This window comes from Hemitrygon akajei, chromosome 9 (assembly GCF_048418815.1).
Source record: "Hemitrygon akajei chromosome 9, sHemAka1.3, whole genome shotgun sequence".
NCBI lineage: Eukaryota > Metazoa > Chordata > Chondrichthyes > Myliobatiformes > Dasyatidae > Hemitrygon > Hemitrygon akajei.
The window spans coordinates 115320943-115348927 of NC_133132.1; the positions used below are offsets into that span (position 1 = coordinate 115320943).

Genomic DNA, 27985 nt, shown 5'->3' on the forward strand with positions numbered 1-27985 from the left:
ATCTACTCTGCAATTATCAGAGTTTAGACTTGTACAATACTCTCCTTGATACACACTATCTCAAATTTCCCGTCTTTCTGGTATTGGCAGTTGTGAGGGGGAAACACAACACTGTAACATGCTGTCAGGTGGAAAATTACTACAGCTGCAATCCCACACTGATAGTGACCAAATGCTCAAATGCTAGTGTGACCACATCTCTTCAACTTCACGCTGTGTCATTTGTTGTTTTCATTTCTTCCGCTTAACTCTTCTCTCTCTGACTGTTTATATCTTTTTTTTAAAGTTAGTAATATAATATTAAGTCTAAAATATTAATGGAATAAAAGTTAAAATGGTTGTTATGTGTAAACTTGTTTCATTCATTTGGTATTTGTGTGTAATTGGCAAAATCAGCATTTCTTGCTTACCCCATTTCCCCTTAATAAAGAGTTGGTGAGACATTTCCTTGAACTCTGCAGTGCATCTGATGAAGGCACACCCACAGTGCTGCTGGGTCGGGAATTTTAAAATATAAATGCAGCATTGAATGACTAGTGATATATGAACCCTTTAGTCGTGTGGTATGCCCTTGTGCTTGCTGCTCATAGCTTTCATAATAGTGCAGATTATGAGGTTGATGCATTCTGTTGGAGAACTTGAAGTGAGTAACTACAGAACATTTTGTAGGTAAACCACATTGCTCCCAAGGTGCAACGCTTGATGAGGGCATAAATCTGTAGGATAGTGAGTGGAATTACGAGACAGTTGGGCTCATTTATACTGGATGTATCAAGCTTCTCGAGTGTTGTTAGAGCTGCACTGTTCTGGGAAAGTGGAGAGTATTCTATCATGCTTCTAATATTTTGTACATGGTTGAAAGGGTTTAAAATGTCAGATGATGAGTCATTTGCTGCATAATATCCAGCCACAGTATTTATGCAGACCATCCCAAATTGCTCCCCTCTGTGATTAATGATTTCTACGAGACCCTCTCTCATTTGAAGAACTTAGCATGTCTGCACCTGATAAAAGGTTTCAACCTGAAGCATCGACTGCTTATGCCTCTTCGTAGATGCTGCCTGACCTGCTGAGCTCCTCCACCACTCTGTGCATGTTCCACAATATTTACAGTATCTGCAGAATCTCTTGTGATTATGATGTGGGTGTAGTTTAAGACCCTTATCACTGACTTTTGCACTACCCCTCCTGCTCCTCTATTTGCACTGGCTGTTTCTCCTCTGCTGTTGCATTCCAGATGAATGAACTTGACCTGAAACTTGACTGTCCATTTTAGAAATGCTGCCTGACCCACTGAGTTCTTCCAGCAACTGGAGTCATAGAGTAATACCACATGGAAATGGACCTTTCAGTCCAACTCATCCATGCAGACTATGCTACCCACCAAACTTGTCCTATTTGCCTGTATTTGGCCCATATCCTCTTAATCCCTCCTGTCTGTGTATTTACCTAAATGTCTTTTGATCACAAATGCCAAGATCACTTTCTCAGGCAGCTCATTCCATATATGTACCACTCTGTGTGAAGAAGTTGCTCTTTTAAATCAGTCCCGAAGAAGGGTCTCAGCCCAAAATGTCAACAGTTCACTCTTTTCCGTAGATGCTGCCTCATCTGCTGTGTTCCTCCAGTGTTTAGTGTGTGTTGCCATGGATGAGAGCTGTGATTAGAGGGAGGAAGAGAGCTAGTTGTGTCAGAGGAGAGAGGAAGATTGGGGTGTTCAGGGAAGGCGGGCTGGGAAAAAGATGGGGGCTCCGAGGACCCAAGAGCTGATGGGGTCGGGGTGGGTGTGGCCGGAGAGACACTGAGTTGCAGAGTAGTGGTGGAGAAAGGGAAGACTGGAAGTCCAGCAGCAGTGCTTAAAATCTCGGCCTGGAGATGCTGGTAGTCAAGGTGTATACCTAGGTTCCTCTGTTCCACCTTCACCAGCGGTCAACTGTTCACTGTATAAGGTTATGCCCTAGTTTGAATTTCCAAAATGCAGCACTTCATGCCTTTTGCTAATCCTCAGTCCACATACCTAACTGATCAAGATCCTCCCCTATCATTTTTGATAACTCTCATTATGGTCTTCAATGCCATCTATTTTAGCAGCCACAAAGTTACTACCTTGCCTTGTACAAATGTATATGTAAATAATGAACAACAAAGGTCCCAACACCAACCTTGTGGCAGACCATTTATAAAAGGCTTCCAGTCTGACAAACAGCCTTTGACCATTGTTCCTCACTTCCTACCATCCAGCCAATTATCAATCCAATTCGCTACCCTTCTTTGGATCTCATGTGAACTAACATTCCAGGCTAGCCTGCCATGCAGGATCTTGTCAAAGGTTTTGCTGAAGTCCATAGAAAATCTTCATTTGTTGTCTTGGTTATCTCTTCAAAAACTCCAAGAAATTTGTCAAGATATGATTTCCCATGCGCAAAACCATGTTGGCTATCCCTAATTAGACTTTGTCTAATTAGACTTGTCTCTGTTTGATAGAGCCTGTTCCTCAGAATCCCCTCCAGTAACTTATCCACAACTGACTTCTTTGTAATACTCCCTGCATATGAAATTGGTCTATAGCCAGAGGAGCATCAATAAATGCCTATAATTGGTACTGCCAATCACAGAATAATCTGTCAACCTGGCCTAGAGCCAATCATTGATCGTATTCTTTCTTACAGGTCTAAGACAAGCTGTCAATTACACCTAATCCACTTATCTAGTTTGCTTGGGTCTTTTATTAGTAATAATTCACTTTTCAATAGATGGGACCTAAAATCTGTAAATCAAATGATTCTATTTTTGTAACAAAGCTTTACTGCATTGCTCACCTTCATAACTATGCAGAGAACAATTTATTAAGAAGTTTAATCATTTGCTTGTGGACCAGATTGCACTACCCCTTTTACCCACTAATGTTGTGTGGTTGTTAAAGGAGTACATTGTTTAATCATAGTAGTCAGAGTGTCACTTCCATAAAACCTTCCACTGGAGGAAATCATTGTACTTCTCAGCAAATTTAAGTTGGTGAAAGATGCCAGAGTTATGACTTCAGAATGGGAGATTATTTGAATGGTGATATAACTTCTGAAGAGCAAAAATATGCAGATTCTAAAGCAGCAAATGCTGGAGATTATCAGTTGCTCAGCTCCAATCTTTAGAGGGAAGACTAATGCTTCAGGTAGTTGTCCTTTCATCAGTGTCATCTTCGAATAGGATGAAGAATTATGGAATTGATAGACTTTCTGCTATGTTTGAACAACAGCACTTTGTACCAACTACATAAGATTATTTGAAAGTGAAACTGCTGATGCTGCAACGCCATTGAGAGTAAACAGTAAATGCTGAAAGCATTCAGCAGGTCAGGCAACATTGTAGAAAAGGAAACAGTTCATGTTTCAAATTGAAGACAGATATCTATGTTTCTCTCTCCATAGATGCTGTCTGACTTGCTATTACCTTCTGAGATGATGGTCTAAAATATCAGATTGATCCATGACAAGAGGTTTTCTTATATTTCCTTTTCTGTCAGTAGTAAGTCAGGTTTACAGGATTAGAGTGAAAAAGACAACTATAATCCCTTTGAGTGCTTATTCGTTAGAGAAGATTTAGTTGTTGGACTTTACGTTGTAATTGATTAGTCTATCTGGATCTCATACCAAATACTCCAGCACCTCAGATGCCCAGGCACTACAAATAATCCTTCAATCTTCTGATACATTTTGGCTTCACAAACAAACATTTTCATCGGTTAGATGCTGCCTGGCCTGCTGTGTTCCACCAGCATTTTTGTGTGTGTTGCTTGAATTTCCATCATCTGCAGATCTCCTCATGTTTGCATTTTCATCAGTCTGTGCTTATCATGATTCTGAAACTTAGAAAAATCTTTTAGTTGAAAGCTTTTAGTTTGTTTTGGTCTGGCTTATAATTAAGTTGTTTCCGTAAGCAAATAGCAATTACTGATCAAGTGCAAGTTCTACACTGCTCTGCATTGTCCAACATGTTTATCTTTGGTATGACCATAAAACTGACTAAATTGGGTAGGTAAGTTTAGTTTCTATCATCTTCATTGAATTGATATGTCTCTGTTGTTTTATGAAGTATTGTTTGAGCAAAAGATATATCCTGTTTTGCTCCTTTCACCTTCATATTTTCAGTTTTTCAAAAGAGTAATAGGTGGTTTAGGCTTTCTTAATAAAGGAATATTATAAACCAGTAGGAAAGTATTGAAAAGGAGCCAAGCATTGTTACTTTATAATATGTAAACAAAATGGTTGAATGAAATGCAGAGGTATGTGAGGGAAATGAAGAGGATACATGTGGTTTGGATTTCTATTTACGTAGATGTACAACTGATGGAATTAAAGCAATACACTCAAAATGCTGGAGGATCTCGGCAGGCCAGTTAGAATCTATAGAAAAGAGTTGATGTTTTGGGCCAAAGCCTTCATCGAGACTGTTCCCATTGTGAGCTAGTAAATCAATTCAGTTTTGGAAGAATTCCTGATGTTTTTGGAGGAAAATAGAAATTAACCTCAGAGTATGAGGAAAAATATGAAGGGCCAGGTTTGTCATCTTTGGACTAAAGGAAGCTGAGGGAAGATTTGGTAGAAATCTATGGAATTATGAGGTCCCTGGAGCAATTTCCCCAGAAAACTAGAGGGTATAAAATTCCAAGTGTTTTATTCAAGGTCTAGAGGGGAACAAGGAAAAAAATTTCACCTTAAAGGTGGTAGAGGTATAGAACTCAGTCCATGAAAAAATAGTAGAAATAGAAGCTCTCACTGTATCAAAAATGTACTTGAATGTTTACTTAAAGATCTGACCTGCAGAGCTATAACAATGGAGAAAATACTGAAATATGGGGTACACTTCAGTGCCTTTTCAATTTGCATGGTAAATTTTCACTGAGTCTAGAAAACACTAGTCCAAAGCAACAAACTGCACTTAATTCTGTACTAAGTTTGTGAGGTTATGCTCATAATAAAGGACAGTATTCATTTTCAGAGATCACATTAATTGCCATTTTTCTGGGATTGGATTGTATTCACGATTTTTATGAACAAGTTGCATTAGATTTCATTCCGTTGTTCCCAGTACTTGCATTATTTCGTGGTTCTTAATTTGTTGTAGATTTTTTGTGTTTTCAGCTGCTTTCAAAAACAGTGAGAGTTCTGAAAGACAGTGTGTCAAAGAGGGTGACACGAGAGAGGACAGTGTGCAAAGTGGGTGGTGCAGGGGAGGACAAGAAGGCTGGAAGAATTGCACCTGAATTGAGATAGGATTGCTGTCCCTGATGAAAAGTTTGGCAATGCCAGGGTGGGGGGAGTTTTGTAGTAAGGAGATTGGGGCATGAGCACGTGGAAGATAGCATGGAAGAGGGGGAAAATTTGCAAAACAGATTGCAGAGCAGAATAGTGGAAAATATATAAATTTGGGACTAGGTAAAGAGAGTAGAAAAAGCTCAAAGATAGAATTACAGTGCAAATACATAACACAAGAAATGATAAAAACATTGGTGAAAAGCATATGCAATTAACCTAAAAGATTATTGTGTCTTGGTAATAATACCTGGTTTAAACAAAAGTGGTGGAAGTGCTTGCCAAATATTCCTGGATACAAGTTGCAGAGCTCTAAACCATAGAGCTTGGGAACTGGCCCTTCGGCACTCTGAATCCATGCTGACCATTAACTAACTGCTTAAACTATTCCTGCATTAATCCCATTTGTTATTCTCCCCACATTCTTCATCAGCTTCTGCCATTTACCAACACACTAGAGAAAATTTACATATCAAACTGACTTGCATGTCAGGGAGTCATATGGCATGAAAACGGATCTCTTGGCCCAACAGCTCCTGGCCAACCAAGATGCCCTTCCAAGCTCATCCTATTTGGTTCATAATCTTTAAAACTTTTTCTATCGTAACCCTATCCTGCCCCTACACCACCACCCTCGCCCTCACCACTATTCAGGGCCCTAAGCAGCCCTTCCCGGTGAGGCAGCGCTTTGCTTGTGAATCCAGCAGTGTCATTTATTACATCCAGCATTCCCAGTGCAGCCTCCTGTACATTGGTGAGACACGACACAAATTGGGTGTGCTTCATCAACCACCTTCACTCAGTCTGCCAAAACGCCAGGTTCTCCTAATAAACAATTATTTGAAATGTACTTCCCATTCCCACAGTGACGTGTGTAAGGCCATCACTTCTTCCAAGTTGATGCTTGATGCAGATTAGAGGACAATACCTCATATTCTATCTTGGTAGTCTGCAACCTGCCGGCATCAGCAAAAAATTTCTCTAACTTTCAGAAACCACTCCTCTCTGTTTTCTGTCCGCCCCCGTTTTGTTTTTCCTTATCTCTCTGGCCTCATTACTCTCATCCCTCCTGCATCCTTATGATATGCCTATCACCAGTACTTCCTCCCTCTGGTTCCCCATTAACTTCCCTTTATTCCATAGTCCAATGCCCTCTCCTATCAGATGCACTCTTTTGCAGACTTTTGCCTCTTTTCCTATCCCGTCCCAGCTTTTCATGTCATTCCCTCTTCCCCCATCATCTGGATTCCTCTAATACCCACCAGCTCATGTTCTTCTGATGACACAAAGGTTGGGGGTGTTGTGGATAGTGTGGAGGACTGTCAGTGGTTACATTGGGACATAGGACGCAAAACTGGGCTTGAGAAGTGGCAGATGGAGTTCAACCCGGATAAGTGTGAAGTGGTTCATTTTGGTAGGTCAAATATGATGGCAGAATATAGTATTAATTAGACTCTTGGCAGTGTGGAGGATCAGAGGGATCTTGGGCTCTGAGCCCATAGGAAGCTCAAAGCAGCTGTGCAGGTTGACTCTGTGGTTAAGAAGGCATACAGTGTATTGGTCTTCATCAACCGTGGGATTGAGTTTAAGAGCCGAGAAGTAATGTTGCAGCTATATAGGACCCTGGTCAGACCCCACTTGGAGTACTGTGCTCAGTTCTGGCCGCCTCACTAAAGGAAGGATGTGGAAGCCATAGAAAGGGTGCAGAGGAGATTTACAAGGATGTTGCCTGGATTGGGGAGCATGCCTTATGAAAACAGGTTGAGTGAACTCAGCCTTTTCTCCTTGGAGCAACGGAGGATGAGAGGTGACCTGATAGGGGTGTATAAGATGATGAGAGGTATTGATCATGTGGATAGTCAGAGGCTTTTTCCCAGGGCTGAAATGGCTGCCATAAGAGGTTTAAGGAGCTGGGGAGTAGGTTCAGAGGAGATATCAGGGGTAAAAAAATTTTAAACGCAGAGAGTGGTGAGTGCGTGGGATGGGCTGCCGGCGACAGTGGTTGAGGCAGATTCGATAATGTTTTTTAAGTGACTTTTGGATAGGTACATGGAGCTTAGAAAAATAGAGAGCTATGGGTAACTCTAGTAATTTCTAAGGTTGGGACATGTTCAGCACAACTTAGTGGCCGAAGGGCCTGTATGGTGCTGAAGGTTTTCTATGTTTCCCCTTCCTTCCACCCACACTTTTTTCTGGCTTCTGCATTTTTTCCCAGTACTGATGAAGGGTCTTAACCTGAAATGTCAACTGTTTATTTTCCTCCATGGATGCTGCCTGATCTGCTGAGTTCTTTCGGCAATTTTTGCATGTTTTACCTATCCATGTACCTATCCAGTTCTCTTAGAAGTTGTTATTATATCTGCCTCAATCACTTTCACTGGCACCATATGTTACCCTCTTTTTTTTAAAAAGCAAAATAACCTCCCCTTCAAGTTTCTGTTGAATCTTTCCCCTCTCATCTCAAACCCATGTCCTCTAGTTCTTAAATAGGTAAAGATCAATGTGGTTTTATGAAAGACAAAGGTGCAATAAACATGATATTGATGTTAAGGATACTATCAGAATGAGCTATTCAAGTGCAAAAAGATTTGTTTGTTTTATCAACTACACAAAAACATTTGATAAAGTGAAGCACAATAAGTTATTTGAAATATTACAGGAATATCTAGATTCAAAAGACCTCTACCTAATCAGAAATCTGTACTGGGAACAAACTGCCACTGTAAGAATAGATGGAGAAGTGAGTCCGTTTATGAAAATCAAGAGAGGCGTTAGACAAGGGTGTGTTTTCACCCGTTTTGTTTAATGTGTACAGTGAAACAATATTACAAAAAATAAGGGACGTCTTACAGCTAAAACATCTATAATTTCAGATATGCAGATGACACTGTATTAATTGCAAGTACAGAGGAAGAATTAGAAAACTTAATTCATATAGTTGTTGAAGAAAATACAATAATGGTTCTATCTATAAATTGCAAAAAGACAGAATGGTGATATCCAAAAAGGAGAATCCTATCTGCAGGCTGAGAATAAACGGGGAAAACATAAAACAAGTACAGAACTTTTGCTACTTAGGAAACTGGGTGACATCAGATGGCAGGTGCGACATGGACATCAAAAGAAGAATAGGGATGGCAAAAGACACCTTTACGAGAATGAAGAATATACTGACCAACACTAAGCTAGGCATGACAATCCGCCTCAGAGTACTGAACTGTTACGTTTATCCAGTTTTATTATATGGTTCAGAATGTTAGACAATATCTAGTAACATAAGGAAACGAATTGAAGCAGGAGAGATGTGGTTTTTGAAGAGGATGCAAAGAATATCATGGATGAAACGAATATCAAATGAGGATGTCATGAACAGAGCAAGCACAAAAAGAGAAATAATGTATTTCTCTTTACGTTGCCTTTTCATGAAATAGAAAATAGAAACATAGAAAATAGGTGCAGGAGTAGGCCATTCGGCCCTTCAAGCCTGCACCGCCATTCAGTATGATCATGGCTGATCATCCAACTCAAAACCCTGTACCTGTTTTCTCTCCATACCCCCTGATCCCTTTAGCCACAAGGGCCATATCGAACTTCCTCTTAAATATAGCCAATGAACCGGCCTCAACTGTTTCCTGTGGCAGAGAATTCCACAGATTCACCACTCTCTGTGTGAAGAAGTTTTTCCTCATCTCGGTCCTAAAAGGCTTCTCCTTTATCCTTAAACTGTGACCCCTCGTTCTGGACTTCCCCAACATCAGAAACAATCTTCTGGCATCTAGCCTGTCCAATCCCTTTAGAATTTTATATGTTTCAATAAGATCTCCCCTCAATCTTCTAAATTCCAGTGAGTATAAGCCTAGTCGATCCAATCTTTCTTCATACGAAAGTCCTGCCATCCAAGGAATCAATCTGGTGAACCTTCTCTGTACTCCCTCTATGGCAAGAATGTCTTTCCTCAGATTAGGGGACCAAAACTGCACACAATATTCTAGGTGCCGTCTCACCAAGGCCTTGTACAACTGCTGTAGAACCTCCCTGCACCTGTACTCAAATCCTTTTGCTATGAATGCCAACATACCATTTGCCTTTTTCACTGCCTGCTATACCTGCATGCCCACCTTCAATGACTGGTGTACAATGACACCCAGGTCTCGTTGCACCTCCCCTTTTCCTAATTGGCCACCATTCAAATAATAATCTGTTTTCCTGTTCTTGCAACCAAAGTGGATAACCTCACATTTATCCACATTAAATTGCATCTGCCATGAATTTGCCCATTCACCTAACCTATCCAAGTCACCCTGCATCCTCTTAGCATCCTCCTCACAGCTAACACCGCCGCCCAGCTTCGTGTCATCTGCAAACTTGGAGATGCTGCATTTAATTCGCTCGTCTAAATCATTAATATGTATTGTAAACAACTGGGGTCCCAGCACTGAGCCTTGCGGTACCCCACTAGTCACTGCCTGCCATTCTGAAAAGGTCCCGTTTACTCCCACTCTTTGCTTCCTGTCTCCCAACCAATTCTCTACCCACATCAATACCATACCCCCAATACCGTGTGCTTTAAGTTTGCACACTAATCTCCTGTCTGGGACCTTGTCAAAAGCCTTTTGAAAATCTAAATATACCACATCCACTGGCTCTCCCCTATCCACTCTACTAGTTACATCTTCAAAAAATTCGATAAGATTCGTCAGACATGATTTTCCTTTCACAAATCCATGCTGACTTTGTCCGATGATTTCACCTCTTTCTAAATGTGCTGTTATCACATCTTTGATAACCGACTCTAGCATTTTCCCCACCACCGATGTCAGACTATCCTGTCTATAATTCCCCGGTTTCTCTCTCCCTCCTTTTTTAAAAAGTGGGGTTACATTAGCCACCCTCCAATCCTCAGGAACTAATCCAGAATCTAAGGAGCTTTGAAAAATTATCACTAAAGCATCCACTATTTCTTGGGCTACTTCCTTAAGCACTCTGGGATGCAGACCATCTGGCCCTGGGGATTTATCTGCCTTTAATCCCTTCAATTTACCTAACACCACTTCCCTACTAACATGTATTTCCCTCAGTTCCTCCATCTCATTAGACCCTCGGTCCCTTACTATTTCCGGAAGATTATTTATGTCCTCATGAAAAGGCAACATAACTTCATTGGATATGTAATTAGGAAAGAGGAGTTAGAATGCATGGTAATTATGGGAAAGATTGAAGGGAAGAAAGCAAGCAGAAGGCAAAGACAAATGATGATGCAGACAGCAGCCAGAGAACTGGAAATGAATACCAATGAATTGATCCACTTGACCTGAAACAGGAGTGTGTGGGCCATGGCAGTCAAAGCTCAAACTGGGCATGGCACCTGATGATGATGATACTCAAGTATTTCCCTGTAATTTATCCCATAGAATTATTAAGAAAGTTTTCAAAGGCTTGTGGCACCAAATGAGTAAAATTTTAGCTTATGTTGCTGAATATATGTCTTAGTAATTATACATTTATTATGATAGTACTTGTCAAATAATTATGAAAAGTTCATTAATCACTCTTCTTGGTTGTCTAATATTTTTAAGTATACATGTTAAGGAAGGGATTTGTATATTCTGGTAAATTAATTTGTTACTGGTGATGAGGTGTAAATACTGAATCAACGTTGTCATCAGAGCTACATGTAAAATGTAAGGTTTAGTTACAGTAATCTGGATTGATCTATTACAGTATTGAGCACATCTGTACACTTTCAAATTAAAAGCATCCATACACATCTAAACTTGGACAAAGTTGTTCAATTTTGTTCACTAATTATATGAATTCAGCAGCTTAGAAAATAAAGCTGTTCATGTTACTTGCAGCAAGACTTACGGTGACACTTTTGCAAGAACTGATAAGCAGAAAATGCCATTCCTGCCAGTTAAAAACTAACCAGCTAGAGAGTCAATTGTATTCCCACCCTTCTTGTCAGCAGCCTGTAGATTTCAGCTGGACAAGTTACGTAAATACACTGGCTGAACTCTGCTGTGCAAGACTCATTTCCAGCATCTAATATTTTTGAAGCAGTATTTTTATTCTGAATTAACAAACACTGAAATTTCCAAATAGTTCTCCATGAAACATAGGAGTAGAATTAGGCTATTCAGCCTTCTGAGTCTGCTCCACCATTCCATCATGGCTGATTTATTATCCCTCTTAACCCCATTCTCGTGCCTTCTCTCCATACCTTTGAGGCCCTAACTCATCAAGGACCTATCAATGTCTGCATTAAATATACCCAATGACTTGGCCTCCATAGCCATCTGTGGCAATGAATTCCACAGATTCACTACCTTCTAAAGAAATTCCTTCTCATTTTTTTCAGTGAACAGCTTGCTATTCTGAGGCTGTGTCTTCTGGTACTAGACTCACCCACTATATAAAACATCATCTCCACATCCACTCTATTTAGGCCTTTCAATATGCCATAGGTTTCAATGAGATCCCTCCTCATTCTTAAGTGAGTACAGGCTCAGCCCTCAACCAGTCCTCATATGTTAACCTTTCAATCCTGGAATCATTCTCATGAGCCTCCTCTTGACCCTCACATCTTTTATTAGATAAGGAGCCCAAAATTGCTCACGGTACTCCAAGTGTGGTCTGACCAATACCTTATAAAGCCTCAGTATTACATCCTTGCTTTTTTTCAAGGTTGGTTAATGTCGTTGTACAAATCATTATACAAATGTAAAGGAGAATAAAATAATTATTACTCCAGATCCAGTGCAGCACAAAAAAACACAAGACAAAGAACACAATAATAAAAAACATAATATATATAAATACATGAGGTCTCCCATTAGTCAGGGTCAGCCATTATTTATCTGTTCATTTATTTATTTTTATTCTTACATCCAAGGGCATAAAAATCCTTATGTTGCATCTCTGTTGCAATGTACAAACAATAAAGAGTGGATATATGAGAGGATATTGCCCAAGCACTTAGATCGTATACATAATTGTTTTGTATACATGTATGTAAGTCAGATATGCAATCAGATCAATGTGTATTATTAATAAATCTGATGGCCTGGTGAAGGAAGCTTGTCCAGAGCCTGTTGGTCCTGGCTTTAATGCTATGGTACCATTTGTCAGCTGAAACATCATGTGGTTGGGGTGGCTGGAGTCCCTGATGGTCCTCTGGGCCTTTTTTACACACCTGCTGCTGTAAATGTCCTGAATAGAGGAAAGTTCACATCCACAGATGCACTGGGCTGTCCGCACATCTCTCTGCAGTGCCCTGCAATTGAGGGTGGTACATTTCCTGTACCAGGTGGTAACACAGCCAGTCAGGATGCTCTTGGTGATGCTCCTGTAGCAAGTCTGGATGATTTGGGGACTTGTGCCAAACTTCTTCAGCTGTTTGAGATGAAAGAGGTGCTGTTGCACTTTTTTCACCACAGAGCCGGTAAGTACAGTCCAGGTGAGATCCTTGGTGATATGTGTACAGAGGAACTTGAAACTATTCACCCTCTTAACTACAGTCCCATTGATGTCATCAGGGGCTAACCTGTCTCCATTCCTCTTGTAATCCACAATCAACTCCTTCATTTTTTTGCCATTGAGGAGAGGTTGTTTTCTTGGCACCACTGTGTCAGGGCGCTGGCTTCTCCTCTGTAGGCTGTCTCATCATTGTTGGAAATAAGGTCTATCAATCTCGTGTCATCTGCAAATTTGATCAGCAGATTGGAGCTTTGTGTGGCAACATAGTCAGCACATTGATGTTGCTTCTCATCTGTCTACATGATACACAAGCCAGAGTAGTACAATATGGAGAGCAAGCTCTTGCTCATGTAGCAGGCTGCCCACCTACACATGGCTGATGAATCCAAAGGAATGGCAGAGACCGATACAGTTTCAGGATATAACAGTTAGCATTGAACTCAATGTACAACTGCCGTAGGGACTCCAGCTTTGGATTTTTCCTCAGGGTTTACTGCCAAAGCCTTCCCCATGAGAGGGTATAGGCACAAGGCAGCAGAAGTTTGAGATCAGAGTTTTCCTTCTAGATGAGCTGCTAACTGCAGCTGGTGAGCCCCATCTGTTTGAATTGACGCGTTTTAAGCTGCCAGTAATCCACCTTTGCCCCTTCTGTCAGTGGAAATGGTTCCACCAGGCTTAGTAGCTAAGCCACACATGAAGACCAGGAGCTGGACTTGGTTGTCAGAGGCTATTTGAGACACACGCCATTGGCAGCATTTAACATGTTGTGGGAGCTTATCCCCACTACCACCCCCAGCTTCAATAATCTTAACGAACTTATAAATACATATAAGATAATCTCTTTAGATAGATTCTATGTCTATAAAGTAATGCTAGGCATAGGAGTGTATGTAGGATGACTGATAGGAAATGATAAAGTAGTGGTGGTGGGGTGTGGAAGGATGGGTTAGTGGGTGGAGATGTTGATCAGCCTTACAGCTTGTAGGCTAAGTAGCTGTTTTTGAGTCTGGTGGTCCTGGCATAGGTGCTACATAGCCTCCTCCTTGTTGGCAGTGGGACAAGCAGTTCATGAGCCAGGTCCTCTCTAGTCCTCATGAAATGAATTCTAACATTGCATTTGCCTTCTTTACCACCAGCTCAACCTGCCAGTAACCCTTAAAGGAACCCTACATGAGGATTCCCAATTCCTGTTACATCTCTGATTTCTGAAATTTTCCCCATTTAGTAAAGTCTACCTCTTTATCCCTCCTACCGTACACACTATCTTACACTATATTTTATCTGCAGCTTCTTTGTCGATTCTCCTAATCTGTCTAAGTCCTTCTGAAGAATCCCTGTTTCCTTAACCCTACTTGCCCTCTACTTTTTCCTTAAATTAAAGCTTGTTTGCGCTTTAAATTTTTTAATATTGTATTCCTTTATATCTAGATTGGTGACATCAAAACAGCTGAGAGATATTTTCAAAAAGTAGAGGAAGTGATTCCGAAATTAGGAAATGAATTGCAGCAGAATATAATAATTCACATGAACAGGTAAGGCACAGAAAATACATACTCAAATGTGTAATTTGCCTGGTTGCTGTTATCAGACCAATTGTCACAAAGTGTTCAAAACCTGTCTGCTAAATTGGGAGGAGATCATGAAGTATGGCTTACGGCTTTCCTATTTCACAGCGGCTAGTGATGGCATAACTGCTGGGCAGCAAAATCTACCATGTGTGAAGGATGTATGAGCCGAACAGATTATGTTGTAGCAGACTACTGGTTCAGATCTGGGACACGTAGGGTTTATGTCGTCAAAGACTGACAGATTTCTACAGACATACTGTGAAGAGCGTTCTGACCGGTTACATCAGTATTGGGTATGGAAGCACCAGTGTTCAGGATCAGGAAAGAGCTGCAAAGGGTTGTAAGCTCAGCCAGCTGCATATTCCCACTTCCAACGGGGATATCTTCAAAAATGATGCCTCAAGAATGTAGCATCCATCGTTAAGGACCCCCACTGCTGAGGACATGCCCTGTCCTCAGTAGGGAGGAAGTACAGGATCCTGGAGACACAAAATGTTTTAGGAACAGCTTCTTTCCGCTCCACTGTCATATTTCTGAGCAATCCTTGGGTCCATGAACACTATTTCACTATTTTGCTCTCTCTTTGCATAGTACTGCTGCTACAAAACAACAAATGTCATGACATACAGTATATCAGTGATAATGATTCTGATACTGATTTTAAAGCAAGGAAAGCAACATCATGCCTTCTCAATTAATCCAATGAAATAATCATTGCAGTGTATTTAAAATAATATTCAAAAGCTAATTTATAACACCAGTGTAAAATCATCTTCTGAAAAGATAGTTAAAGAAAAATAGTACAGAGGGCGAAGACCAGAAGGAACTGATTATTTACATATTTCCAAGAATGATTAATATTTAAACAAATTAAATGCTGTATTTTTATATTTAAAACGTTCATTTTCAGTGTCAGGAAGATTGTTTGTTGCTATTAAGGTTTTTTGCTTTTAAAAATCTCCTTGGGCTTTGATTGGAAAGCCCAGGCTTTTATTGATTGAGATACAGCTTGGAACAGACCCTTCCAGCTGTTCAAGCTGCAACTCCCATCACGGAACAATTTACACTGACCAACTAACCTACCAACCAGTATGTCTTTGGACTGTGGGAAGAAACCGGAGCACCTGGAAGAAACCCTTGCAGTCACGGAGAGAACGTAGAAACGCCTTACAGGCAATGGTTGGAATTCTAGTTTGTTTCATAGTAGAAACTACAACTTGCGTTTGAGTGCCTTGTAACGGTTCAGGGCAAATCCTATATCAACTTCTGATGTCGAAGTTTAACCACAGAGATTTCCATCTGACACACTCCAGTCAAACTAAATCATTATTCCTACAATTAAATCTGGACCATTAACCTGCTATCCATAAAACAAATTCTTCCCGAAGGATATAAGGGGATACAGTTATAAATCTGCTTGATGACCCAGAAGAGGGCAGTTTAATTTTATTAAATCCATCCCACTGTCCTTGATAAAATTGAATAGTTTGTTGCCCAAGCCATCAGTGCCTTAGCCTGTGATAGAAATGACCATGGCAAATTCTTGCACTTTTGAGATTTTCCTTTAGTGTATTCCACACATCACTTAACTGCTTTTTTCCTCTATTTATTTTATTTCAATGAAGATATATAGAGTCCCAGAGTCATAGATTACTATAGCACAGAAACAGGCCCTTCAGCCATCTAGTCCATGCCAAACTATTAATCTGTGGAGTCCCATTGACCTACACCAAAACCATTGCCCTCCATAACCATCCCATCCATGTCCCTATCCAAATTTCTCTCGTAAATGTCAAAATCTAACCTACACAAGCATATCTCATCTCTGTCTCATTTCCTAATAGGAAATCTAGTATTGCTCTTTCTCTAGTGGGAACCTCTATATTCTGATTAAGGAAACTTTTTGAACACATTTGACAAACACTATCCTATCCTGCATTTTTACAGTGTGGGTGTCCCAGTCAATAGGTGGAAAGTTAAAATTACTTGCTATCACAGTCTTGTGTTTCTTGCAACAGTCTGCAATCTCTACATATTTGCTTCTCTAAATTGCACAAATTGTTGGGTGGCCGATAAGATAATCCCATTAACGTGGTCATCCCTTTCTTACTCCTCAGTTCTACCCATATAGCCTCAGTAGATGAGCTCTCCAATCTGTCTTGTCTGAGCACTACTGTGACTTTTTCCCTGACCAGTAATGCTGACCCTCCCACTTTATCGCTTAAGAACAATGGATCCCTGAAATATTAAGCTGCCAGTCCTGCCCCTCCTGCAGCCGTCTCACTAATAACTACAATATCAGAATTCCACATGCTCATCCGTACCCTAAGTTCATCCATCTTTCCTACTTGTATTGAAGTATACACAACTCAGATCATTAGTCCCACCATGCTCAATCTTTTGATTCCTGCTTTTGTATGTAGGCTTAACACCTTTCCCCACAACCACACCACTATCTGCTCTGGTGATCTGGTTCCCATTCCCCTGCAATTCTAGTTTAACCTCACACCTCTCCCCCCCCCCCCCCCCAACCATTCACCATCCCCTCTGTACAGATCCCACTTACCCTGGAAGAGAGTCCAATAATCAAAAAATCTGAAGCCCTCCCTCCTGCACCATCTCCTTAGCCACATTTTAAACTGTATGATCTTCCTATTTCTGGCCTCACTAGCTTCTGGCACAAGTAGCAATCCTGAGATCACAACCGTGAAGGTCTTGTCCTTTAACTAGGCACCTAACTCCATGAACTCACTTTGCAGGACCTCATCACCCTTCCTGGCCATGTCATTGATATCGATGTACACCATGACCTCTGGTGCTCTCCCTCCCACTTAAGAATGTTGTGGGCATGATCTGAGATGTCCTGACCCTGGTGTCTGGGAGGTAAATACCATCCAGGAATCTCATTCTCATCCACAAAGCCACTTGTCTGTTCTCCTAACCAATGAATCCCTTATCACTATAGCTCACCTCTTCCTCCCCCTCTTCCCATTTGAGCCACAGAGGTGGACTTAGTGCCAGGGACCTGATCTTTGTGACTTTCCTCTGACAGATCATCCCCACCAACTATATCCACAGCGGTATACCTGTTGTTGAGTGTGATAGCCACAGGAGTACTCTGCACTGGCTGTTTAACCACTTTCATCCTTTTGACTGTCAGGAGTTACCTGTATCCTGTACCATAAATATAACTATCTCCCTGTATGCCCTGTCACTCAACCCCTCAGCCTCTCGAATGATCCAAAGTTTATCCAGCTCTAGCATCAATTCCCTAACGTGGTCTGAAAGAAGCTGCAGCTGCATTTTCCTCTTGCAGACGTAGTCATCAGGGACACAGGAAGTCTCACTGCCTTCCACATTCCACAAGAGGAGCATTCCACTATCCCGCCTGGCATCCCCATTGCTCTAACTGTGTGAAAAATTAAATGAAAAAATCTACTTCCAGCCTCTGCTTCTCCTTGCCAAAACATTTATAAACCAAAGCATAAACTTCCCACTCTTAACACTGGCCCACTCACACTATGGCTGCTCCCACAATCACCATTTCGCTTAAACCTACCTTCTTTTTATTGGCCCTTGCCGAAAGCCTTATTATGCACAATCCAACATTTCCTCGGTAACTATGACATGCAGAATGTCCTGACTGTTCCAGCTCATCTCTTTCCCCTGCTATGCAATCCAACCTCTCCTCAGGAACTGGCACACAGAATGTCCTGACTGTCCCTGCGTGCTTCTTTAAATTCTCTCTCCTGCTATGTAATCTAATGTCTCATGGGAACTGTGGCACACAGCATCATGTCAATATATTTTGACACCAGTTCTTTGATGCAGATTAGATTTGAAACAGTTATTTTTTGTTATAATTCCATCTATATTTTGTTTTTCTGTTTTGATTTTTTGATCTTTCATAATGTTTATTTTAATGTATTTCAGCCTGAATGTCTTGTGTACATGTAAATGTAGTTTGTTGCATTCTGCAATGTAGTGGTAAAACATAAGATCCACAAAGACAGTCTCCTGATAAGAGACTAATCTCATCAGAGGAGGAAACATGCAGAATGATTCATTTTGACAGCTTTTTTTTATATATATTAAGTGTTGATGAAGGTCTAGCAGCATTCTATTTATCTCCATCATTGTGTGGGGGAAGCCTAACTGTAAATTAATGCTGGTTTGTTCATGCCTAATTAAAGCTATGTGAAATCTTGTGTGGGTGTTTAGAATTCAACGCCAATGTGGCTTTGTGTGAACGTGTGAGTCCAAATGCAAGAAATCATCTTCCTGAGGGAGGGACAGAAAGTCTTTGAGATGTTGGTTTGCTTAACGGTCAAATTAATAAATTAATTCATTGTGGCTACCTACCAATATGCATCTTACCATCACAGGGGAATCCGTTCTGCTAAACCATGTTTTGCTCTCTGCTTGAAACAGTTTCTGGATTACTCTTGTGAATTTTCTATTTTTATACTAAAATAAATTTAAAATTTGGCAACAGCTAAAGAATGACAGTGCACAGTAGGGCATGGGTTGAAGTAATTACATGACATTATAGCCCTTTATGGTGCTGAATATTGTTTTTTTCAAGTCCCAGAAGGTGCTTTATTTTTAAAGTATGTCGTCCTGCAGTTTTGGGTAGGCACTACAACAAAAAGCAAATCTATAAAGTGAAAACATTTTGCTCCACTCCTGAGAGAAACAACTTCTAATTCTGACTATGGCATGTCGTGTTTCATTGTAGTTTGATAATAATTTGTTTTCATTTTATTGGTTTTAATTTAGGTACATGTTATTTATAGCAAGCAACATTCAGCATTTGAAAGTATATTATTTCTGTCATCAGGGCATTCCTGCACCTTGGTCAGAATAACTTCGCTGAAGCCCATAAATTCTTCACAGAAGTCATCAAATTAGATCCAAGCAATCCAGTGGTGAGTAACCCTGTCATGTGTAGTTCACATTATATAGTGTAGTTCTAGTTTAATAGAATACTGTTGTCATTTTCAATATATTACATATTTTCTTCATGTGCTTTCCCAATACTCTTCATGTAGTTGCAAATCTCTTTATGCAGCCAGTCACCCTATTCATTCCTGACCCAATTGTTAATGGTTCTTTTGACTTGAGACTTCTGACTTAAGAAATAGAAGCAGGGGCAGCCTGTTTTGTCCCTCATTGATTCTCTGCTGTTCACTAAGATCATGGCTGATAGCAGTGTTATTTTCGGACATGATTTGGATGATGGAATTGGTGGCTTTGTTGCAAAGTTTGCAGACAATATGGAGATAGATGCAGGAACAGGTAGTTTTAAGGAAACAGAGAGGCCACAAAAGGACTTAGACAGATTAGGAGAATGGACAAAGAAGTGGCAGATGGAATATAGTGTCAGAGAAAAAATACAAAAAAAAAACTGAGGTGCAAAGGGACTTGGGGGTCCTTGTGTAGGATTCCCTAAAGGTTCATTTGCAGATTGAGTCTGTAGTGAGGAAGACAAATGCAATGTTAACATTCTTTTCAAGAGGACTAGAATATAAAAGTAAGGATGTAATGTTGAGATGTTATAAAGCACTGGTGAGGCCTCACTTGGAATATTGAGAGCAGTTTTGGACTTCTAATCATAGAAAGGATATGCAGAAACTGGAGAGGGTTCAAAGGAGGTTCACAAAAATGCTTCCAGGATTGAATGGCTTGTCATATGAAGAGTGCTTGATGGCCCTGGGCCTATATTCAATAGAATTCGGAAAAATGAGAGGATGTGGAGAGGATGTTTCCTATGCTGAAAGAACCTAACACCAGAGGACACAGCCTCAGAATAGAGGGGCATCCTTTCAGATCAGAGATGAGGAGGAATTTTTTGGAGTGGTGAATGTGCGGAATTCTTTGCCACTGTGGAAGCCAGGTCCTTATGTATAGAATATCTAAGGCAAAGGTTGATGATCCTTGATTGGTCAGGGCATAAAGGAATTTGGGGAGAAGGCAAGAGTTTGGGGCTGAGAGGAAAATTGGACCAGCCATGATAAAATGGCAGAGCAGACTCATTGGGCCAAAATGACTTAATTCTGTTCCTATATCTTATGGTCTACATTAATCCCGTGAGTACAAATCCAAATATCCATACCTGAAATTTATTGTTCTTTCCACTTTGAATGGCAAACAGTAGTTCTGGATACCTCAGCCAAGCTAAACATTTCTGTCGAGCAAAATATGCTTCTATGTGTTTCAGTGAGATTACTTCTCATTCAGTTTTTCAAATAAGCAAAGACGCGGTCTGTTCAATCTCTCTGCAAAGAACAAGTTTCTGGAATCTATCTGTGAACCCTCATTCTATTTCTATCGTAAGTACATCAATTCATTAATAAGGCGATTAGACCAGGTGAAGCAGAACTCTGTTTAATTGCTGTAATGCATCGTTATTCTTCTGCTCTTGCACTAAGAGCCAATATCCCACTTGACTTCCTAATTATTTGTACCTCTATATTAAATTTCAGTGAATACCATTAGCTTTCAGTCTCTCGCCATTTAAAAATAACTGCACCTTTCTACTTTTTTTCTACCAAATTGGATGACCTCACATATTTTCACATTATTCCTTCTGACATATCCTTCCCTACTTGTTTACTGCATTCTCTTAAACCTCTCTATATCCTCCACCCAAACCTCATTATCATCCAGATTTCTATAACAAGCACCTAATCCCTTCATGTAAATCATTGTCCAACATTAATTGTTGCAGAAACCTAACAGTCACCCCCAATCCAAAAATAATCCATCTGTTTATTCCTACTATTCACACCAGTATGTTATTCAATCTCAAGTGCATAAATTTTATTTAATAATGTTCTCTACAGAATTCATTGATAGCCATGTGGAAGTCCAAAACTACCATAATCATTGGTTTCCTCTCATCTGTTTAGCTCATTATAGCTTCAAAATGGTATGTCGAATGATTTCCCTTTCATAGGTCCATGTTGACTCTACCCAATGCCACAATTATTTTTTGATAAGAAACTGTATCAGAAGTTGGTTTAAAAAAATTATAGTACTTGATATTGGAGTAGCATACTGACATGAACAATGTAACTAATGAAACATAGATACATAGAAAACCTACAGCGCAATACAGGCCCTTTGGCCAATAAAACTGTGATGAACATGTCCTTACCTTAGAACTAGCTAGGCTTGCCCATAGCCCTCTATTTTTCTAAGCTCCATGTACCTATCCAGGAGTCTCTTAAAAGACCCTATCGGTTCTGCCTCCACCACCGCCGCCGGCAGCCTATTCCACGCACTCACCACTCTCTGCGTAAAAAAAAAAAAACTTACCCCAACATCTCCTCTGTACCTACTTCCAAGCACCTTAAAACTGTGGCCTCTCGTGCTAGCCAGTTCAACCCTGGGGAAAAGCCTCTGACTATCCACACGATCAATGCCTCTCATTATCTTGTACACCTCCTATCAGGTCACCTCTCATCCTTTTTTTTGTCTTCCTCCCTTCTTAAAGAGTGCAGTAACATTTACCATCTCCCAGTTCTCTGGGACCATGCCAAAATCAAGTGATTCTTGAAAGATGTAACCAATGCATTTGTTATCTCTTCAGCAACCTCTGTCAGGGCTCTGGGATGTAGGCCATCTGGTCCAGGTGGCTTATCCTCCTTAAGACCTTTGAGTTTGCTTAGCACTTTGTCCTTTGTAATGCAATGGCACTCACGGACCTCTGGTACACTGCTAGTGTTTTCCACATATTCTTTAAGTTCATCAGCCATATTATTTCCATTTCTTGATGATTGATTTCACTGTGCTCCAAGGGATATTCAGTGACTTCGAAATGTTCTTGTATCCATCTCCTGACTTGTGCTTTTCAATAACTTTTTTTGTGGTGTTGCTTGGAGTATTCTTTTGTCTTCATGGTGTAATTTTTGCTGGGATACTGACTCACCAGCAGCTGGACCTTCCAGATACAGGTGTATTTTTACTGGAATCAATTGAAACACCTTAACTGCACACTGGTCTCCAAAAACAGATCTCCGTTTTAACTAATTAAGTCATTTCTAAAACTATCTGGCTGCACCAGTGATGATTTGGTGTGGTATATTAAAGGAGTGTGAATACTTCTGCAATCAATTATTTTGTATTTTATATTTGTAATTAGATCACTTCGTAGAGATCTGTTTTCACTTTGACACGAAAGTGTCTTTTTCTGTCGATCAGTGTCAAAAAAGCCAAATTAAATCCAGTGTGATTCAATGTTGCAAAACAATAAAACATAAAAACTTCCAAAGGGGGTGAATACTTTTCTTAGACACTGTATCTTCCATGAACACAGTAAACTTGTCTTTTCCTTATTCATTAGTATAATTCCTCCTTCCGTACATTTGTCTATAAGGGACCCTTATTGGCTTTTCATCTAAAGTACCTTTAGATGCTTTCAAATCTCTTAGATTTCTTGCTACAGGTTCCATATCAGTTTCTTAATCTGTCTTTAAATTCTGAAACTTTCCTAATCCTCTGAATTCTTTTTTGGCTTTTTTTTTAATCTAATACAATGTTGAACTTCAGCCACTTTCTGTTGGAATTTTATGTCTTTTGAAGGACATTTATTTGCTGTAAATTATGTATTCTTTCTGTAAGCCATTGCTTACTATCACAATTTTTAATGTTGCTTCTCTGTCTACCATAGACAATTCACACTTCATACTTTCTTAGTATAATTTTTTTTAGATTTAAGGCCATGGTTTCATATTGAATTAAATCACTTCAAATTTTGATATGATCATTTTTCCTAAAGTCCCCTTAACTTATTAACCATCAGCAGTCATGTACCATTTATGAAAGGTTTGGGTCTGGAAGAAACAAATCAGTGTTTTCAGTCAAAGAGAAAGGGGGAAAGAGATATATAAAACAAAAGGAATATATCTGCTGCAGTGAGTACAAATGGTTTGATGGCAGCAATTAATCTCTTTTATCTTTGTAACATGTTGTAAATGGTGAGATTCCAAAACTTGCCCAGCAGGCCAGGCTATATGATCAGAATTTTAAAAACAAGCCAATATGATGTCAAGAGTAGCAAGTTCTGATACATATACTAGTTGAGTACCCCTTACCTGAAATTGCAAAATCCAAAATCTTCTGAAATCCAAAACTTTTTTGAGTATTGACGTAACGTCAGAAATGAAAAATTCTACAAGGGATTGGGAAGGTTCCCAGACAATGCGCAGATCTCTGTGCATCACAGACAATTCTGAGAAGTGAGCTCACAAATGTATTGAAAAGAAGTTAGTGAAAAATAGAAAAACACTGCATAAAGTGAAAATTGAAGATCACAATAGTGTATTGAAAGCGTGGATTTGTCAGTTTTGGAGTGAACATATCCTGTTTAACATGAAACAAGCAAAGATCTCTCACAACAAACTGAATATTGAATGTAATTGTGAATATTCAGTAGGCTGGTTGTAGAAATTTAAGAAAAGGCACAGCATTAAATTTTAGCATGGTAGGCATTCTTGATGGTGGTGTAATAATGGTCCAGTGTGTTGTTTCCCCTAGTATTGCAAGTGATCGGTGGATAGTAATTGCTTAGTGATTTTTTTCAGACTGGCCTCGTTAAAATCCCCCAAAACAATGGTGAAGGTGTTAGGGTGTGCTGTTTTGTGCATGTTGATCCCATTGCTCAGATCATCTAAAGCCTGATTGACATTGACCTGAGGTGGAAAGTATACTGCTACCAAAATGATCCCGGAAATCTTCAGCAATAGGTAAAAAGGACGGAACTTTGCATCCAACTTCCACCCTGCCCTTAAATTTACTTGGTCCATCTCTGATACCTCTCTCCCCTTTCTCGATCCCTCTCTTTCCAGAGATGGAGACAGAGTATCTTTTGATAATCTTTTACAAAACTACTGACCTTATAGTTAACTTGACTATACCACTTTTCATCCTGTCACTTGTAAACATGCTGTTCCCTTTTCTCAGTTCTTCCAACTCTGCTGCATCTGTTCTCAGGATGAGGTTTTCCATTCTAGAACACCTGAGATACCGTCCTTTTTCAAAGAAGGCAGTTTCCCTTCCACCACCATCGGTGCTGCCCTCATCTGCATCTCCTCTATTTCCCGAACATCTGCACTCACTCCATCCGTCCGTTCCCATAAACAAGGATAGGGTTCCCCTTGTCTATACTTACCACACCCCAAGTCTCCGTATCCAGCATATCATTTGCTACAGCTTCTACCATCAATAACAGGATCCTACCACTAAGCACATCTTTGTCTTCCCTCACTCTCCGCTTTCTGTAGAGCTCAATTTCTACATGACAACTTGTCCCCTCATCCCTTGCCATTAATTTCCATCCTGGCAGTTATCCCTGCAAGCATAACAAGTGCTGCACCTGCCCTGTCCTCAGCACCATTCAGAGCTTCAGATTGACCTAGGTAAATCAAGTCTGTCGTGGTCTCTTTTGTATCTAGTGTGGCCTTCTCTACATCAATCAGACCAAAATAGGGGAGGCTGCTAATTTCTGTAACTTCCAGTGATTAAGGTCAGGGTTCCTACTGCAGATAGAACACGCGCTATGCAAATTAAACACCTGATTTGCATTTGGTTTCTCCGCTCTAGAGGCTACATTATGAACAGTGCAGTACAGTTGGCCCTCCTTATCCGCGAGGGATTGGTTCCAGGACCCCTTGCGAATGCCAAAATTCACAGATGCTCAAATCCCTTATTTAACCTGTCTCAGTGCGGTGGACATTAGGACAGCGGCGTCAGAGTTCTGAATCCACAGTGTTTCTGTTCACGAAAATAATCATGATCATGATTGAAAATAAAGTGGAAATAATAAAGCGATCGGAAAGAGGTGAAACGCCATCGGTCATTGGAAAAACGTTAGGTTATGGCGGTCAACGATCAGAACAATTTTAAAGGATAAAGTGAGAAAGGCTCTGCCCTGATGAAAGCTACAATTATTACTAAGCAATGCAGTGGTTTAATTATTGGGTTTTGGGGTTTTGAGTTTTTGATCCTCCACATCAACCCGGCACAGTGGAGAGCGCACTCGATAGCGGTCTGTCACTGGATCGAACTCGGGAACTTCCGTTCCCAAGCCCAGCACTGAAATATACATTATTAAGTGTTTTATATGCATAAAAAGGTAAAATATATACTATATACTAAGACAAACATTTGACTAACCGACGCTAAATAGTACCGGATGTGCCTGTTCCGACTTAGTAAGAGAACTTACGATTTTTTTCGATCCCGATCCACGATAACCCATGCACATCCTCCCGTGACAAGAAAAAAAAGTCTGTACATGCTTGAACAACAAGTGCTGGAAGAGCACTTCTGGGTTTTCGCGATTCGCAGTTGGTTGAATTCGCACATGCGGAACTTGCGGATAAGGAGGGCCGACTGCACACAATGAAGCTGACAGTAAAGCTCTGTTACATTGCTGCAGATAACAGACTACAGATTTCTCAAGCAGGGCATGATTGTGTTTAAATAAAAACCTTAAGGTTTCTGAAGAAGTAGTTTTTTTTTGTAAGCATTGTTCAACTAAACATCAAATATAATTGGACTGTATTAAGAGCCCAAGGTCCCCCCATTCTCACACATAGCTGCTGTGGATGTAGAGACTCTATCTCATTGACTTGTATTGAGCTGGATTCAAAGGGCATTGCTTGAGCAGAAGCAGGGCCTCCAATTGTGCCCTCAGGGAGCTCCATCTTGGATTTGTAATAGATTTTAACTGTCTCTGACTTTAAGGCATGTAAAAATAATTAAAAACTGAGTAAATGCCAGCAATTCTGTTCAGAACCACCAGCATTTACTAGCAAGCTGGCCCTTTGATTTTGGCAGCTATTTGACAGCTTAGGCACACGGCTACATGTGTATTTTGTATTTAAAATGTATCAACTAATATGCTCCCTCCAATCTAGGCAAATAACAATGCTGCGGTGTGCTTGCTATACTTGGGCAAACTGAAAGACTCCCTCAAGCAGCTGGAAGGACTCGTACAGCAAGATCCAAAACACTACCTGCACGAAAGTGTTCTGTTTAACCTGACCACTATGTATGAGCTTGAATCATCTCGCAGCATGCAGAAGAAACAGAGCTTGCTGGAGTCGGTAGCCTGTCGTGAAGGAGACAGCTTTAATATTCAGTGTCTAAAACTACTGTGAAACCATCCATGTTCTCCTGTTTGTAATTATTATTGTAACTTAATATGTAAATATGTAAATATTTTACTGATCTTTAACTACAGCGAACATGTCTATATTTGGAGTAAATAATTTGTTTTTCCTTTCACAACTTGGGATAAGGGATAAGGGAACAATATGAATTTCAATTAACCCAACTGATGATTGTAATTTTTTTTGCTCCTGCTGGTTCATGCAACCTGGCCAGAGCTGTTAGATAATGTGTGATTCCTGTTTTGTGATTTTAAATAAAGCCACATAATCACATGGAATTCATTATTCCAAGGTGCATTAGACTCAAACAGCAGAAATAGGCTTACAGGCAAACTATAATAATGTAGTACAGAAGCAGGCCTTTTTCCTCACTGACCATTAAGCACCCATCAACACAAATCCCAGTTTATTCTCTCCACATTTCACTATTCAGCAACACACCAGGGACAGTTTACAGTGGACAATTAACCCACCAATCTATATAGCTTTATGCGGTTTGAAGAAAGCATAGCACTGTATGACACCCATTCTGTCAGCGAGAAATTTGCAAACTCCACACAGATAAGATTGAAGGTCAAAATTGTATTAGGTGAAGGAGCTGTGAAGTATCACTGTGTTTAGGGGATAGGTTTACACATGCCATAAACTGCAAATGGATACATGGCACAAGTCACCAGTTTATTTTCTACATATGCTCCACAGCTGACCATCAGGTATGCAAAGTTTCATCTTTCCATAAAGGAGTACTCATTGTGTCATTTTCTATTATAAATATACGTGACTGCTTGCTGTTACACTCTGAATTTATTAAATATTACTCCATTGTTCCAGCCAACATTAAACGGCAGATATTGGAAATCTGAAATAGAAACAGAAAATGACAGTATTATTAGCAGATCAGCAACGACGGTGGAAAGGGAAAAAGAGTAACTTCTCAGGCTTGTAACAGCATTTTCTATTTTAAAGAGACAGTTTATTTGGTATCCTGAGAATGTCTAGAACTCTCAGCATGGTGAGAAATTGAAATGCATTCAACAATATAGGGATTGTCTAGGGATTTCAATTTCATGTTAGGTCTTTTATTTTGTATGATGCGGTTAGCTGTGTGGATAATGTAAAATGAATATAACTGAAATAGTTCACTCCAGCAGTTTCTTGTTACACATAACAAAGTATCTTTGAAAGAAAGCAAAAATATTAATTTTATTTCTAACTCTTTCTAGTTATGGTGAATAAATGGTGCAGAAGCTGTAATTGATGCAAGTATTTCCAGCATATTCTGCTTATTTTTAGATTTCCAGGACCAACAGTGGTTTCTTGGTATTTCTCAATCAAGTTTTCGATAAAATCTGGAAATTCAATAACTGACACCATCAGTACTTGGACTAGGAAAAAAAATCTAGGCCAATCAGATTGAACTCTGATTAATTGGATTATAGTTAAAAAATTTGAA

General features: G+C 40.0%; 1 protein-coding gene and 1 long non-coding RNA gene across 3 annotated transcripts in view; one reads left to right on the forward strand and one right to left on the reverse strand.

The window, feature by feature from the left end:
- LOC140733461 (uncharacterized) overlaps window positions 1-18005 on the reverse strand; it is a 43161-nt gene extending 25156 nt beyond the window's left edge. The window contains exon 1 of the long non-coding RNA XR_012100290.1: window positions 17913-18005. This is a non-coding gene — a long non-coding RNA (uncharacterized lncRNA). The remainder of the gene's footprint in view (window positions 1-17912) is intronic.
- Window positions 1-26805, forward strand: part of trappc12 (trafficking protein particle complex subunit 12) — a 125259-nt gene extending 98454 nt beyond the window's left edge. For both annotated transcript variants that reach the window (XM_073056823.1, XM_073056824.1), the window contains exons 10-12: window positions 14214-14317; window positions 19194-19281; window positions 26278-26805. In XM_073056823.1, coding sequence (XP_072912924.1) covers window positions 14214-14317; window positions 19194-19281; window positions 26278-26520 — 435 coding nt within the window. In that variant the 3' untranslated portion in view covers window positions 26521-26805. The remainder of the gene's footprint in view (window positions 1-14213; window positions 14318-19193; window positions 19282-26277) is intronic.
- The last annotated feature ends 1180 nt before the right edge of the window (window positions 26806-27985 follow it).